General features: G+C 37.4%; 1 protein-coding gene across 8 annotated transcripts in view; it reads left to right on the top strand.

The window, feature by feature from the left end:
* Tsga10 (testis specific 10) overlaps window positions 1-18,423 on the top strand; it is a 162,810-nt gene that overhangs the window by 82,268 nt on the left and 62,119 nt on the right. For all 8 annotated transcript variants that reach the window (XR_003851526.1, XM_029569744.1, XM_029569747.1 and 5 more), the window contains 2 exons: window positions 2,903-3,013; window positions 6,972-7,157. Coding sequence is in view for 7 of the 8 variants with exons in the window: in XM_029569744.1 (XP_029425604.1) it covers window positions 2,903-3,013; window positions 6,972-7,157 (297 nt within the window). In the remaining variant the exon portion in view is untranslated. The remainder of the gene's footprint in view (window positions 1-2,902; window positions 3,014-6,971; window positions 7,158-18,423) is intronic.

Raw genomic sequence — 18,423 nt, 5'->3', positions numbered from 1 at the left:
TGCTTTGTTCAATAGTTATTGGCGAACAGTATCCTTCATTATGGACATTACAGACATTATGTAAAAATGAAAGGGGGTTGGCATAAATATGGACTTCAGTTAATCTATCACAATTGGCTCATTAATTGTGAGAGATATACTAATGTCAAATGCTAATCATAGAAGAAAGTAAATATGGGGTACATAGGAATTCTCTGTAGCATCATCTCAACTTTTCTATAAATCTAAAACTATTCAAAAGTTAAATTTATTTTTAAATTAATGAATTCTAAAACCCAAAGATTAATTTTGTGCACTGTATTTACAGCAATAGGAAATAGGCTAGAGGTAGATATAACTTATATCTACTAAAAACTAGAAGTTTAGTAATATATTTTTATTGGTTAAGAGATCAAAGCTCATTATAGAATTTTTTCAAAAAAAAAGAAGAAAAAAGACTCCCAATGACTTTACCATCCACAGTTATTCTTAACATTTAATATTTTTTACTGATTTCATCACACCTCAAAATTTCAAAAATATTTTATTATTTTTATTTTATGTGTATGAGTGTATTGCCTGCATGTATGTAAGTGCACCCATGTTGTGCAGTGCCCACAGGGGTCAGAAGAGGGCATTGGAGTCCCCTGGAACTGGAGTTATAGATGGTTGTTAGCTGCCATGTGGGTACTGGGAATCAAACCTGGTCCTCTGCAAGAGCAGCCAGTGCTCTTAACTGCTAAGCCATCTCTTCAGCCCCTACAGTTCAAATTTTTAACACTTTTCACATACCCTTTTAAAATAGTGGAATAAAAGCCATGTTATTTTATATCATGCCCTTTCCGTGTGAGGAAGAGATAGAACCAGTAGTTAAGACTCACAACGGATTGACTCTCTTTGCCAGGTTGTATATCATATAGTTTAACTTTTCAGAATCTCATTTTATGATCTGTAAAAAATGGAAGGTAAAAGAGAAGGTACCAAAAGCACTTACCGTAGTTTTCAGCATGTCACTTATTAGCTTGCAATAATATAAAATTCCCTGCCTTGTTAAAATTTTATATGCATGATTGGTCACCAGAAGAAATTTGGCATCATAACAATTAACATATGTTCCAGTGTAAGCCATAGTCCCAAAGGTAGATCTGTCTGTAGACCAAAGGCTAAGAAGGAACATTGTAGAAAATTTGAAAAATGGAAACTTTAAAAATGTTATCCTTAGTATCACACTCTTAAAAAATATTTTATTTATTATTTTAATTATTTTTATGTGTATGAGTGTATTGTCTGCATATGTGTAAGTGTGTGTCAGGTCAGAAGAAGGCATCACATACCCTGGAACTGGAGTTATAGATTGTTATTAGCTGCCATGTGTGTTCTGGGAACCGAACCCAGGTCCTCTGCAAGGGAAGCCAGTGACCTTAACTGCTGAGCCATTCCTCCAGCTCTGCACTTTTTAACAACGTGGGAAAATAAAGTATTTTTTTAGGAGTGAACTATTTTTTATTAATTTTTTTTGAGACAAGTCCTTACTATATAGCCCTAGCTGACTTGGAACTTGCTATGTAGACTGAGCTGGGCTCAAATTCATAGAGATCCATCTGCCTCCACCTATTGAGTTCTGGGGTTGAAGGTGTGCACCACCTTGCCTGGCCTATGTATTTAGTGAACACATAATGAGATATTTTTGTGTTCTGATCTTATTGTTTTCACTTAATATATACAAGATTTTCATCCCTTATTAAAAATTACTCCAGGGCCAGTTAGATGACTCAGCAGGTAAAGATGCTTGCTGCCCAAGCTTAGTGATCTGAATTCAGTTCTCAGAATCCACATAAATGTGGATAGAGAAAACTGACTCCACAGAGTTGTCCTCTGATCTGCACGTACATATGTGATCTAGGAAGCACCCCCCCAATAATAATAAATAGATAAAAATGTCTCGGAACATTTGTGTCTCATAAATGGATACTACTCTACTCTAGGTTGGGACCACTGTGCTGACTCATGGTTACTGTCCCCTCATCCACCTATGTGAGTGTTTCATTATAACAGTGCCTAAGAAACATGATCTTTCACTAGGTTGTATTAGATTTTTAGTCACATTGAATTGGTTCTTAAAAAAAAACTTTTTGGTATGAATTTTTGGTTGTTGTTTATTTTTTGTAGTGCCGAGAATCAAATCTAGCACCTTCTGCATGCTAGTCACAAGTATCTATCACTGAGCAACATCCCCAGCCCCTCTTTAAAAAATTTTAAACAACATTATAGATGGAAAGTTTTTTATTTTAAATATAGTGAATCTCCATGTGCCTTCCCTCATTTTCAACAACAAACAACATCTTTTTTTATGAGTACACCTTTAATCCCAGCACTCAGGAGGCAAAGGCAGAAGCAGGTGTATCTCTGTGAATTCGAGGCCAGCCTGGTCTACATAGTGAGTTCTAGGCCAACCAGGGCTACAAAGCGATGCTCTGTCTTGAAACAAACAGACAAACAAAAAAAAAACCAATTTCTTGATATATTACTATGTAGTAGCTCACAGATTTACTTTTTGCAAACTTTGGTTTGCAATAAATATTACATGGAAATGCCCATTACTTTTCATAACTAAAGTTTTAATTCTTTACAAATTTGGTAGGCAAAATGGTATTTCCTTGTCTTAATTATCATCTCTTTGATTACTGGTAAAGTTTAAGTGTTATCTACTTATGCTCCCTTTTTGTGATTTGTGTCTGGGTCCTTTGCCCGTTTCCCCTTGGGCTTTTGTTTCTTTCCCATTTTCAGATGAGTTTCATATGATCATTATGTTAATTTTACTTAATCATATTTGTTACAAATATCTAAAATTTTACTTTAGATGTTTTTATACATAGGAATTTTGTATTTGTTTTAGTCAATTCTAGCTATCTTTTTTTCACAGGCATTGTCCAAAAAATTGAATGATACACATAATGAACTTAATGATATAAAACAGAAGGTCCAAGATACCAATTTGGAGGTTAACAAGCTGAAGAATATCTTAAAATCTGAAGTATGTATATATATTTTTCTCTTTTCTTATGATACCTATGAGTTTTTTAAAGACTTAAGTTAGTAATTTATTATACTCATCAGAACAGGTAGTCAAGTCTTTCTTTAATATCAGATTTTAGCTTTCACAATGACAGATTATATATTTAGAATGTCACAAGTGTCTGAAAGATGACTCAAGAACACATACCTTTCAGTTTTCTAAACTCAACCTAGCCAAGCAGAGTCTTCCTAATTGAAGAACAAGGGCTGGAAATAGTAAGTTTTCAGGTATAATCTTGGACAAACATGGCTTTTCTGGATTTTATGACAGGTCAAAACTGACCATACTGTTATTAGACCATCAATTTCTTAGAACCAGCAGGCAGATAATTGTACTTACCTATTGTACTATTTGATCAGGAGTGTTTGTGAGACGTCACATGTTTCCAAATGTATGTGAATGTGTCAGCTTGGAGTAAACAGCTTGACTAAGGATGGTAGTTATGTATTTAGGTAAAGTATCTAAAATAGCTTAAGTATGTAGATCCTTGTCATAGGTATGGGATGACCTGCATACTTCTTAAAGCATCATTAGGTAGTTTATCTTCCATAGCTGCTTATTCTCTTTAACATAGAATTTAATGTCTGTCTACAAACGTTTTGAACATTTGCTCGTAGTGTGCATAAGATTGTTGAGGGCTTTGAGAGGGAAGATTCTTAGTACTCCTAAATTGTAATCTTTGTTTTCAAATGTTTTTTAAGAAAAGCAGGTTGTTGCTCACATTTCTTATTTTTAAAGTGGGAGAACTGTAATACCATAAGTGGACAGAAGCTTTGTAATCAGACTGATGTGGCTCCTTTTCTCAGTAATGACATAAACATATGCTGCTCAATCTGAGTCTCTATTTCCCATCTGTATTTAGAAAAATACTCAAGTACATGAGATAAAGTATTTTAAACACCTAGTAGAGTGAATCATTTAAATATACTCTGGACTGAATCAGAAATAGATGACATCCACCAAAACCATTTTAATATAGTAAGCTTTCAGCCAGTGTTAGACATTTTCCTTAATCTCCCTAGCTAGTCGGTCATATCTCCTAAAATCTCACCACTAAGGATTGAAACATTCAGGTTCTAGAATTATATTTCAGACAGTACACATTAAGCATCTCTCTGCTTTTATCATTGTAGTTTGAGTTTGTTTATAAGATTTCATTTCATACCCGGTGTGGTGGCATAATACCTTTGATCCCAGAACTCGGGAGGCAGAGGCAGACAAATCTCTGTGAGATTGAGGCCAGCTTGTTCGTCATAGTGAGTTCCAGGCCAGCTGTGCCTACAGGGAGATCTTGTCTCAAAAAAGAACCCCTTCCCCCCCAAAAGATTTCATTTCATAATCGGGATGGATTCAGGCAAGGAACCCCCTAGAGACAATGAACTAGGTCCATTTGGTAGGGAGAGGCCTTTATGAAATGGCAGGTACTTCATTCTTCATTCATTCAGTACATGGAATGCTGAGGTGACAGAGGTGAAAACAGAAGCAGAAGGCCTTACCAAGAGTGGGGACAACTTGAGCAAAGGTTAAGGGGTAGGGTGCCAAGTCCTACACAGTTAGGTGGGGCAGAATATGAATGAGAACCCCGCTTTCCACCCTATTTTCAGGAAGCTTTCATTAAAGAAGTTATTAGAGAACTGCCTTAGAGTAAGATTATTTTATAGATGTGAAAAATAAAGCAGAAGGTAACAAAATGGAGAGAGAAGAGTTAGGAGAACTTATGAGAATCTAGGCAAGAAATACAAGGGATTTCAGTTGTGCTGGTGGAACATGGCAGGAAGCCCCATGGGGAGCCAGAGGGACAGGAGAGGTACCTTGAGATTAGAGGTTCTGCAAGCAAGAATGAAGAATACTAGAAACAGTTTCACTTTCTTTATAATGTTGCCTTGTTCAGGCTCCAGGCTGCTCTGGTTTATATGGAAGGGTACAAAAAGAGTAAACCATGGTTTCTGATTGTCAAGAGGCTACTGGGTAGCTAGCTGGAGGGCAGGAAAGACATTTTGTGGCATCCTTTCTCATTTATTACCTGGTCACAAAACTGATTTTGATATAAAATAGATCATATCTTTTAAGAAGTGCCTTACTGAGGAGACAGTATGCTCACACCTACATGCGGGTTTGTTTAACCTCTTGACATTGCAACACAAATGTTGTCATCTACCAGAGGTTGTGCTTGAGAACCGTGCAATTGAGTTACCCAAAGAATTGCAAAAATTTCCTATGTTTTAAGTTTACAATTTTGTTGGGCACATTCATAGCTATTCTGGGATGCCACACAGCCTGTGGGTTATAGGTTTGACAACTGTGGAAGTAAATGACAGACACAATAATTACTATAGAAAGTACAGTAAAAGTTAATTTGGCTAAAATTCGATATATGTATATGTATACATATACATGCATATATGTATATATATGTATTATACCAGATACCTCACAAGAACATACTCCATACACAACTATTTTTGAGGATATAAAGCATTGAAAACATGCATCAGATTCCTACAGTCAGATATGGAGGATCTGAGTCTTGAAACACAATAGTTTAGTATACATTATTAATTTTTTGGACTTGGTGAAGATCTTTCACATTACAGGTCACAAAATTAGCAATTATCTTTCACATTTGAGGCCACAAGGTGGCGATATTGACTGGATTACAACCAGTTTCTTACTATTAAGTAATTTTAATTGGAAGACTATAAATTTGATTTGAAAGTTTTATAGGGTGAGATATTATTTGTTGTACTTTAGTAATTTTATTTAGTTCAGGATTTCTGACAGAGAAATGTGGTGGGATAAATGTTCCTGAAATTAGTGAAATTATAACTGATTTTTAAAGAATGAGTCAGATAAACCATGATACTAAGATATGTTTTTGAAATAGCCAATGATGATTATTCAACATCATTTATTATTTATGTAACTTATTTTTATACTTAAGCTAATCCATTCATAATATAGTTCTGAAGATTTAAAATATCTGGTGGGGCTGCAGAGATGGCTCAGTGGTTAAGAGCACTGGGTGTTCTTGTAGAGGACCCAGGTTTGATTCCGCTAACAACTGTCTTGACACCAGTTCTAGGGGACCCGACACCCTCTTCTGACCTCCATGGGTACTGCATGACACGGGTGCACTTAAACACACGCACGCAATACATTCATACACATAAAAATAAAAATAATAAAAATAAAAAAATAAAATATCTGGTTTCCAAAGTCAATAGATATAGCTCAGTGGTAGAGCACTTGCCTAGTATGCACAACCCTGGGTTCAATCCCCAGCACTGTTGAAACAAATCTGGTTCTGTATTGTATGTGTAACATACATAAATGTGTATTGTTAACATAGATTTTTTTTTTGAGCAGCTTTCTAGAAGAAAACCAAAAGATGATTATAGGCTGTGATCAAAAAGCTAAGGCTGGGCTATAAATGAAAGGCAGGAGTAAGACAGAAAATGTTCTAAACCAAGAGACTTACCAGACGTTGAAATTTAAGATTCTTGAGAATGTAGCCAGTACAACCCAATGAAGAGGTCAGCAGCAATGGAAACTCAGATATAAAAGGGTAGTAGCCCAGAAACCAGACCAGCAACAAGTCAGCAAAAGACATATAAGAGACAAGGAAGAAATGAGGATTTCATTTGAACAAAAGGAAACTCAAGATTATGTTTTTCCAGGTCCTGAAGATAAGAATAATTTTCTTAGATTTACTAGGTGGGAGCTTTACTAATTTTTTTTTGTCTCTGAGAGCATGACCAATTTTCTATATTAAGAGCATAGCTAGGTTTTCTTCAGGATTATTTTACAAATATTCTTCATGGTAAGTGATTTCCCAATGACCTGGATAATAGTGTTCAATATGCAATATGTTAAACATTTTTAAGTTATAAAATAATACCTAAGATTTGTGTTTTAGGAATCTGAGAACCAGCAAATAATGGAACAACTTCGAAAAGCCAATGAAGATGCTGAAAACTGGGAAAATAAAGCCCGCCAATTAGAGGCAGATAATAAGACCCTCAAACTGGAACTTATCACTGCTGAAGCAGAGGCCAACAGATTAAAAGAAAAAGTAGATGCTCTTAACAGAGAGGTTGAGCAAGTAAGTTTTGGGGAAATGTGCTTACAGCACATTCCACATTATATTTAGAAGAGTTTTGTTTAGCTTTCCATAAATTTAATGTATAGATGCATAGATAAGAAGTTAAATTATATAAATATATGGTAAATTATACTGACTATTCTCCTATCCACCCTGATTCTTTAATGTCTTACATACTCTCTAAACAGAATAATCTTCAGCATTTAAAAAAAAATTGTTTTTATTGAATTTTTGTGTATTTCATACAGAACATCTCAATCAATCTTAATCATCTTTATACCCTTGTCCCTACAGCCCCTCCCATAGCCCCCCCCACTGGAGCCCATATACTCTGTCATCCCTGTTAAGCCCCATTGTGCCAAGTCAGTGTCCCCAGACATTCTCCAGTGCAAGTCCATCCACTGAAGTCTAGTCAGCCTATCTAGAGTTCGTTATTTAGGAAGATCAGCTCTACTTTACCTAGCAGCAATCAGTTGTCAACAGTCCTTCAGATAAGATTGGGGTCTGCTATTCATTTTCCAAGTTCTATGCTGGGTTTTTGTCTGCAGGAGTTTGCATGGGACTTGTGTATGCTGACACCATTGCCATAGAATCATAGGAGCACGTTCCTAGGAGCTTGTAGGACTCTGTTTCCATATGGTCCTGCACTTCCTGGCTCTTAAAATATTTCCACCCCCTCTTCTGCAATGGTCCCTGAGCCTTGGGTATGCAAAGTTTAATAAAGGAGTCCTGTCTAAGAACCAGCATTCAGCTGATTCTTGATCTCTACGCTTTGGCCATTTGTGACCTTTTGTGTTGCTGGCCCTCTATTGCCTGAGGGAGTTTCATTGGTGAAAACTGAAAGATTCATTACTGTCCCCTTCTTTACCCCTGTTCTATGTTCCATGAGCCTTAGGTGTAGAGGTTGCATTGTAGATGTATCACTTAGGCCTGGGTAATGCATAGACAACGTCCATGTGTGACCAGTTGTGGTATTAGTAATATTCTCCAACTAGTACAAAATGAGCTTCTTTGATGAGTGGTGACTGGGATAATTTTCTGTAAATATAAGGATACATACTTTGCACACAGTAAGAAATCACATTATTCTAGGGATGTGACAGTCTTGGGATTTTCTCTAAGATCTATGACCACTCCAGCCATGTGTATTTGGTATGTTTACAGTACCACACTTGAGTTTCCTCCCATTGAGTGGGCTTTTAGTCCAATTAGGTAGCTGTCTATTGCCCCCAAGCTAAAAGTGCCTCTATTGCACCATTGATGTATGCTGTGCTGGCCGTTGGTGTGGTTATTTGGTCTTGAGGCTGGTGTTGGACTATCAACTGATGTTTTCCCTTGGCACCTTCATAGCTCTCTCCAAAGCTATGAGAGTTAGCTTTCAGGGAAAGTGGTTTCAGGTCAGTTGCAGCTCTATTGCTCCAAATGCTATGTTTGAAGTATGTTCTATCTTCAGGAGTAGAGTCTTGCCTTCAAGTTCTCAGAGGCTATCAAGGACTGTGGCAATAGCCTGAGTAATTTGGGGAGTCTTTTGGATCATCCTGACCAAAAACCCAAAGGAAGGTTTTTCCTGTCTGGCACTGTTTCTTGTTATGTAGCCTTTAGCTATACACATGGACTCACATAGAGAAGATGTATGTGTTAGACTAATATGATTCCCCCTGTTTTTTTTTTCAATTTTAAATTTTTAAAAATTTCCCCGTTTTTTTTTTTTTTAACTAGTTAGGCATTATTTATCACTCCTCTCTTTCACTGTCTAACCCTTCCACCATGGTTTCTCCATTTCAAGTGTCCCCATTTTCACCATTTCTCCCTTGATAATACCAGTCTCCTATGGTCCCACCATTCTTGAGCTCCTTCTTTATCCCCAAGGTTCGGCATTTAAAAAAAAAAAAAAAAAAAAAAAAAAAAAGGGAACCATTTCAAACAAAACATGTGAATTTGAGAAAGATAATAAAACAATCATATATCCCATCCTTCAGATGTAAGAATGTTAGCATTTGCCATACTTGCTTCATGATCACTATGTTTAAAAAAACTAAACATTAAATCTTTTCATCCTTTCCCTTCTTCTCCCAAGAGTTGGTGTGTATAGCCCTCATGTTAGTCCAGCTGCTCTGTCTGAGCACATATTCTTTTCACACATCTGTCACCTACTGATAATATACTTTCTGTTTTCAAGTTGTGTGTGTGTACACATGTGTTTGTAGGTACACATGTGTGTAGAAGCTAGAGGTTGATGTTAGGTATCTTCAGTACCCCCAACCCCCAAAGTGGGGCAGGGTCTCACTGAATCTGTAGCTCTCCAATTTGGCTAGACTGAGTGGCCAGCAAGCCCTAGGAGTCTTCCTGTTTCAGTGCTGGGATTACAAGTGGGCACTACCATTGTAGGTGTATCACTTAGGCCTGACTTCTTTTTTTTTTGTCTTTTTTTGTCTTTTTGAGACAGGGTCTCCCGGTAACCACAGCCTGCCTGGAATTTGCTAGGATTAAAGGCGTTCGCTACCACTGGGCCATGTCTGACTTTTTTACATAGCTCAGGTCCATATATGTTATATCATATATGCAAATATGATATATACATATATATTAGACTGGGCTTAATAGTATTAATCATTTCTTACAAAGCCTTACTAAACTGGTTTTTGTGGTGCTGGAACTCAAACAGGGCCTTTTGCAAGTATAAGGCAAGTACTCTACTGATTTCTAGTTTCATCTCTGTTGCTATGATAAAGCACTCTGACCAGAAGCAACTTAGGGGGAAGAAAAGGTTTAATTGGTTTATACTTTCAGGTCCACCTCTGAGGGAAGTCAGGACAGGAACTCAAACAGGTATACAAGGCAGAAACCATGAAGGAACTCTGCTTGCTGACTCTTCCTAGGCTCATGCTTTCTGATACGCCCCAGGATCCACAGTGGGCTAGTAGTGTCCTAGTTAAAGCTAACTAGGACAGCTGCTGAGCTGTACTTACAGCTTTGTAAATGTATTTTTTTTTAATTTTTACTTTTTAGATTTCAGTTTCTGAGAGATGTTGAAAAACATTTTTTACAATTGTGAATTTGTCTATTTTCCTCTATATATTTTGGTTTTATTTTTATGATTGTTATACAAGATCAGTATTTTTACATATTTATGATGAAAATACTCCTTTTATCATTGCATAATAGCTTACTTGAATAACATTTTTTGCTTCAAAATGTGTTTTTATATGTTAATGTATAATCCACCTTGTTAGCTTTTATAAACATTAATCAAAATTTTAAACCAACTGTATTTAAGTATACTTTACATGAAATAAAAACCCATTTTAAAGATACAATGTAATGAGTTTTGACAAATGACTACACTTGTACAATCACCACTATAATCAGAATATTTTCATTATTTCCTAATACTCCTTCAAGCATTTTTGCAGGCACGCATCCAAATACCTAAGCAGTAACTGATTTGTTTTCTGTTACCATTGATTAAATTTGCCTTTTTATAGAACCATATATAAGCCAAATCACATAATACATACTTATTTGTCTCTTGACTTCTTTCATTCACCGTGATTTTTGTTTTGTTTTGTTTTTTGTTTTGTGGTGTTAGGAATTAAACCTAGGGCTTGGTGCATGCTAGGCAAGCACTTTACCACTGAGCTACATCTCTAGCCCCACTGTAATGTTTTTGAAATTCATCTATGTTGTTGCATGTTAGTTCATTCCTTTCTATTGTTGGTTAGCATTTGATAGTATAGCTATATCATAACTTATTTATTTATGTATTCTTCCAGGGCTGCCAAAACAAAATACCATAGGCTGGGTGGCTTATGCAGTAGAAACAAATTTCCTCATAGGTCTAGACATTGGTAGTCCAAGATCACAGTGCTGGCATTTTCCACTTCTTCTGGGGCCTTTTTCTTTGTTCTCTACCCTGCTGCCTTGTCCTGTGTCCTCGTATGGGCTCTCTTCTGTGCGTGCACATCCTTGATGTCTTTGTTCTTTAAAGATTTGGTAGAGTTCACAGGTAAAGCCATCTCTACCTGTTCTTTATGGAAAGTTTTTTAAATATTTTATTTATTATTTTTATTTTATGTGTATGACTGTACTGCCTGCATGTAGGTAAGTGCACCTGTGTTGTGCAATGCCCACGGAGTACAGAAGAGGCTGTTGGATCCCCTGGAACTGGAGTTACATGCAGTTGTTAGCTGCCATGTGGGTGCTGATATTCGAACCCGGGTCTTCTGCAAGAACAACCAGTGTTCTTAACCACTGAGCCATCTCTCCAGCCCCCTATGGAAAGTTTTTAAATTGTTAGTCAACTTTTTATTATGGGTCATTCAGTTGTTCTGTTTTTCTTTTGTCAGTTTTAATAGTTTGTGCTTTCTAGGAATTTGTCAATTTTGTTGGAGTTATTTAATTTATTGGCATACAATTCTTTATAGTATTTCTTTACAGTCCTTTTATTTAGTAAGCATATTTGCTTGATTTCATCAAATTCAGAATATATTTGACATTATTTATTCAAATATTTTTCCTCCCTCACATTTTCTCTCTCTAGAATTTAAAGTACAAGTATTTGAACCACTTGATGCTATCGCACAGATTATGAAATCTCTGTACATTTTTTCCATCTTGTTCCCTTTATATTCTATTTTGTATAATTGCTATTTTTCTGTGTCATGAGTGTGTTAAATCAGAAACATAAACTAACACATTTGTGTCTTTCTACAATGTCATAACTTATTGAATAACAATAAATTCACAAGCTATATCCATTTCATTGCTTGCAATCTGCAAAGCAATATCAGTTTTTCTTAATAGCTAGCTGTTGGAAATCACAGTTTCTTCTATTCCAATCTTTTAAAAAAAAATTTATGTGTATGAGTGTATTGCCTGCATGTATGTAAGTGTACTTGTTTTTTACAATACCGGTGGAGGTCAGAAGAAGGTGTCAGATTCCCTGAAACTGTAGTTAACAGATGGTTGTTAGCCACCATGTGTGGGTGCTGGGAATTGAACCCAGGTCATCTGCAAGAGCAATCAGTGCTCTTAACTTCTGAGCCATGTCTCCAGTCCCTCTTCTATTTCAATCTTAATTTCTAATATCAATTCTCAGATAACACATTATATTTTACACATTTATGTACATGGAAGTCCAGGTACAAACCATTTGAAGATCAGTTTGACATGGGCTGAGTATCATGGACAAAGACACTGCAGTTGAGCTAGAGCCTGGGACAGAGGCAGGAGTCTTTTGCTGTGGCAGTTTTCCTGAACAAGTGTTATGGCAAGTCACTGACTAGTTAGAGTACCTGCTAAATTTTCACCTTGGGGTGTTCCTTTTAAAGTCCCAAGAGAAGAGGGTACATTTGCTTTGATTGATAAGCTCATGAGTCTGGTATTTCTGATATGACTAAATATATTTGCAGGTGTCCATTATTTATTGGCATAGATAATTAGTTTTTGCCTCCTGGTGTGCTAGCTAAGGATGGCTGTTTACTTTTGTAAATAATATATAGAGTCATTGGGACCAAAGAGATGGCTTAGTTGGTAAAATGCTTACCATACTGGCATGAAGACCTGAGTTCAACTATGCAACACCCACATAAAAGCCTGACCAGGTAGCTTTCACCCATAACCCCCATGCTGGGGTGGGGGTATAAACAGGAGGATCCCTGGAGCTTACTGGCTCAGTCTAGCTGAAGTGGTGAGCTCCAGTTTCAGTGAAAGACCCTGTCTCAAAAAATAAGGAGGAAAGTGACTAAGGAAAACATCTAATGTTAATCTCGGACTTCCACACATATGCATGCATGCTCACACAGAAATATATGTAGATCATTCTTTCTTGGCACTTATACTCAATATGGAGGAACTTGGGTCATGGATGTTGTTTTATAAGATAGAGTTAAGTGCATACTGAAAACCAATATCTATAGGATGTGGAGTCACCAGAGCAGACCCAGCATGTTCTCCTTGCTGTCATCTAGTAGTGTCATCTCTGCAGTTTGGCATCTGTTTGCAATGACTGGTTTTCATTCTGGTTCTGGGCCCCACTTTTCTTCAAGTCTACATGTCTGGTGTTTGTATTTCTGTTCATTTATTTAACTAGTTTTATTTTCTAATATAAGATTTCATGGTGTACAGGGTGGCCTTGAACTTGCTAGGTAGTTTTGAATTTATGATTCTTCTACCTCAGCCTCCCAAGTGCTGGGATAATAGAGGTATACCACCATGACCAGCTGGCTTTTTTTAATGGAATACTGGACATTGTTAATCTTTGTTAAATGATAGATTTTGATGAGTTTTTAAAATAATATTTAAGTTTATTCTTTAAAAAGTCATACATTTATACAATATATATCGATTCTTTCCATCTACCCCTACCTTCCTCCAACTATCCCTAGTGTCCTCACCCCGTCTCCTTCCCAACTTCATGTCTTCTTTAAATTGTTATTAATAATTTCCTGAGTCCAATTAGTGCTGCCCACATGTACATGGGTATGGGGCCATCTACTGGAGCAACGTATTATCAGCTATGTCCCCAAAGGAGAGTGATTCACTCTTCCTAGGCAGCCATCAGCTGCCAGTAGCTCCTCTACTAGGGTTGGGACCTCAGGGGTCCCTTCGTTATTCATGCTGATTTTTGACTGGCTTAATCCAGTGCAGGTCTTGTGCAAGTAATTACAGCTGCTGTAAGTTGTGTGCAAGAGCCATGTCATATCCAGAAGTCAGCATTTCACAACTCACCCCTCCCCCATCTGAAAGCTCTTACATTCTTTCTTCCCTCTCTTCTGAGATGCTCCCTGAGCCTTGGATGGTGAGAGGTGGGTATAAATGACCCACCCTCATCTGAACACTCCCAGTTACTTATACTAAGAACTTTTATTAGTTATGAGCCTGCCTTAACCACTACCCACTATAAGAAGAAGCTTCTCTGAACAAAGAGCAGCACAAATCTATAGGTATACTCATAAAGATTTAGAAGGCAGCTTGACATATGATCATTTAACAGAACAGCAACATCAGGTCCCCCTGTAAGGGCCTATGATTTCCTCAGTCGTAGACTTGCACCAAGCTTACAGTATGAGGCATGAATCCCTCCTGTGAAGCAGGCCTCGTATATAATCAGAAATTGGTTGATAGCCTCCATAACAGTCATGCCAATATTTCACTATTGTCACACCTTGCCAGGCAGGTCAGTATTGTAGCATGCAAGGTCCAGTGCTAGATAGTACCGTTGATGTCTTTTCTCCCCCAGCAGCCTGCATAGAGTCTTCCAGTTGTATGTAAGCTAGCCAGAAAGGAGTTTCTTGGTTGGTTCAAAGATGATTTCTCTATGTCCTATATCCAAAGTGTTATCATGTCTTCAGCAATAGGGTCTTACCATCTAGATATGGTGGATGAACAAGGGCAATGGCAACAACCTGTATTGTTTTGGGTGTATTGGAGGCATCCTTGACCAATACTCTTGGTGAAGTTTCCTGTGCCTGGCACAGATTTTTATTTAATAACCAATGCCTTCTGGGAGTAGCATTGTCTATCCATGCAGAGTACTTCGCTTCAGAGTGTATCTACATATAAAATATATATGCTTACAAACTAGTAAATGTCCTTAAGGCATCTTCATATATCTTAATTTTGCCTAACCTACCTCTTTTCCTCTCTACACCCTCTTTATCCCTTATGTAAACCTTTAACTCCAAGTGTCCCCTCAACCCTTCATGTATCTTGTGTTCTGCTGTCCCCTGTAATTAATTTTTCCTTGGTTGGAAGATTGTAGGTTTCCATATAGCTTTTTCATTCACCCTGCAGTTTAGCTAAACCTTTCACCAACACATATTTCCTCATCCCCCACCCCCCTCCATGCTTGAGCCTTTTATTTTACCTATAGTTCACTAACTCCCCTCCCTTAATGCATCTACTCCCAGCAGTCTGTTTCTGGTCTTCTAGCTTCCACTTGTACTCTAGTTTAAACATACAAAGCAGAAGATTTGATGCCAGGATCCACACATGAAAGATCACCCTAAAGAGTATTAAGCCAAACTACTTACAAACCAACTGATCCTTTCAAGACTGTTTTTAAACTTTGATAGGACAGGCCTGAAGTAGCTTTTCTATAGGACTGTTTTAGCTCTACCACTCAAATAGGAATTTCTTCTGGCGGCTCTGTAAAATGCTTAGCTGAAGGAGTTTATTAAGGACTCTCAAGTGGAAGATTTAAACTCAGATACCCCCAACTCTGTGTTGGCCGTGGGATTATTTTCCTTACAGCTCCCTAGATGTTCTTGGGCTTCTGGAGTTTTCCTTTGTATATTCGTGGCTCAGTACTCAGCAGAAGACTCATGATGACTCTTAGGTAAATTTCTGGAGATCTTTTATTCTGTAGATCCTCCATTTATTTATCCTCCTAACTTTTCCTCCCTCACTTCTCCCCACAATTTTTGCATGCTTATCTGTGTCCTCAACTCAGCAAAACCATTGTACTCCAATGAATTTCCTTCTGAATGTTCTTGAGACAGAGAGCTGGGAGGATCGTGTGACTTACTTTGTTTCTTCTTTTAGAGATCATAGCTGCTTATTGCCCAAAATCTGAAAGGAATCAATTTTTTCCTTTTTCCTCTCTCTCTCTCTCTCTCTCTCTCTCTCTCTCTCTCTCTTCAGTACTGGGGATTAAATTCAAGGCTCATGCATGTGAGGCACTGTACCACTGAGCTGCATCCCCAGCCTTTTCTTTTATAAAAAACAAATTTTCTAGTTGTTTATAGCAGGAAGACACATTCTGTCCCAGTTATGTATCTTTATATCGTTACTGGAAACAGAAGGATGGTAGGTCTTTTTTTTTTTCATTCTTTTGCTTTCACTTATCTCTAATAAACTTATTGTAACTTGACTTTTTCTTTCTTTTTCTTTTGTGTGTGTGTTTTACTAGAGATTGAACCTACAGCCTTGTATATGCTAAGTAGGCACTCTACCACTGAGTACTTATATATACTAAGTACTCTTTTCATTTTTCATTTTACGTGTACGCATGTATTGTCTGCATGTAGGTAAATGCACCTGTGTTGTGCAATGCCCATGGAGAACAGAAGAGGCTGTTGGATCCCCTGGAACTGGAGTTACAGATAATTGTTAGCTGCCATGTGTGTGCAGGGATTTGAACCCGGGTCTTCTGCAAGAACACCCAGTGTTCTTAACCTCTGAGCTATCTCTCCAGCCCTTCTTTTTACTTTTTATTTTGAGAAGAATCTTATGAAGTTGCCCAGGCAAGCCTTGAACTTGCAATTCTCTGCCTCAGCCTCCTGAGTATCTGGGATTATAGGCATGTGCCACCAAGCCCAATTTAATTCAATTTTTAAAAAAATCTGGCAGTGCCTTTCTTTAATTTTGGGAAATTTTCTTCCATGATACTGTTGAAGATCTGGTCCATGCCATTATCTTGGGATTCTTCTCATTCCTGTATGGCTATGATTCGTAAGCTTGGTCTTTATATGGTGTCACACAATTCCTGCATATTCCATTCTTGTGATTTCTTAAATTTTTCATAATCTTTGCTTGAGTGGTCTAGTTCATACACTTTGTCTTCTAGTCTTGATACTCTGTTTTCCATTTTGTTCATCCTATTGGTGAGGCTTTCTCCTGTCATTTCTAATTGGCTTACTGAGTGTTTCACTTCTTCATTTCAGCCTGAGTAGCCTTCAATATTTCTAATTCTTTTCTGACTTCATTCAGAAGTTTATCCCTATCCTCCTTCAGTTCTTTGATTTCTTTGTTTCTGTGTTTTTAAATTCACTGAATTCTTTTATCATGTTTATAATTGTTCTTTTGAGTTTCATGTCCTGCATTATCTCTAGGGGCTCCTCATTGTACTCCTCTAGAGAACTATTGGTATTTGGTTGGGGATAAGTTATTTTGGATTTTCATATTATTTTTTCTCTGTGGTTTTGAGAAGTGGATTTCTTTTGTAGTGTCTGATTCTTGTGTGAGACTCAGACCTTCAAGTTTAGGTCTGCTTCTTTTTGTGAACTTTATGTGTCTTTGTGGTTTACTTTTTGGGCATGAAAATCTGGTTCATCTAAGCTTCCAGTTCTCTCTTTTGATTTTATATTGGAGTGGCCAGATTGCTTTTGTCTTCAGGAGTTCCCACAGAGGCCCAAGTCAGTTGAGGATCAGATGCTCTCAGGCTTTCTCCTAAAGTCTGGATCCCTCCAGGAAAGATTTTGGCCTCAGGAATTTGGGGGTTGGACTGGCCTGGGAGGAAAGATGCTGGTCTAGGGCAGCTGGTTGGGGTGCCACCCAGAGATGCAAAGGCAGATGGGGGTGGGAAGTGGTCCCAAGGAGTTCTGGGGACTGCACTGAGGAGCTGGGTATGCAGGAATTGTGCAACACCATAAAAAGACCAAACTTACGAATCATAGGCATACAGGAAGGAGAAGAATCCCAAGATAATGTCATGGACCAGATCTTCAACAGAATCATGGAAGAAAATTTCCCAAATTAAAGAAAGACATGCCCATACAAATACAAGAAGCATATAGAACACCAAACAGACAGGACCAGAAAAGAAACTCTCCATGGCACATCAAAGTAAAACACTAAATATAAAAAACAAAGAGACAATAGTGAAAGGTGTAAAAGAGAAACAAGTCACATATAAAGGAAAACCCATTAGGATTACAGCTGACTTTTCAGTGCAAACTATTAAAGCCAGAAGAGCCTGGACCAAAGGATTCCCAGTTTTAAGTGACCACAGATGCCAACGCAGACTACTATACCCAGCCAAAATGTCTATTATAGTTGAAGGGGAAAGAAAATTCTTCTGTGACATAAATAGGCTGAAGGAATTCATATCCACAAAACCAGCCCTTCAGAGAGTTCTGGAAGCAATACAGAGAGCTGAAGAAAAGAATGACTACACCTAAGGGGTTGCAGATAAAATTCAGTGAAGGAATAACTGTGGAAAAGAACAGGTACATCATGAATGTAAATAGAAATAAAAATGACAGGATTCAATGCTCATATTTCATTAATAACTTTAAATATTAATGACTGAAGTCCCCAGTCAAAAGACACAGACTAGGTGTATGGGTTAAGAAACAAAACCCACCTTTTTACTGTTTGCAAGAAACCCATCTCACTTTCAAACACAGACCCTATCTTAAAGCGAAAAGATGGAAAAAAATATACCAAGCAAATGGTACTAAGAAAAAAGCAGGTGTAGCAATTCTAATATCTGACAAAGACAAAATAGACTTTAAACTAAAATGAATAAAAAGAAATAAAGAAG

The sequence above is a fragment of the Nannospalax galili genome, unplaced genomic scaffold, assembly GCF_000622305.1.
Source record: "Nannospalax galili isolate Female #2095 unplaced genomic scaffold, S.galili_v1.0 scaffold182, whole genome shotgun sequence".
NCBI classification, from domain to species: Eukaryota; Metazoa; Chordata; class Mammalia; order Rodentia; family Spalacidae; genus Nannospalax; species Nannospalax galili.
This window is presented reverse-complemented; position numbering and strand designations above follow the sequence as displayed.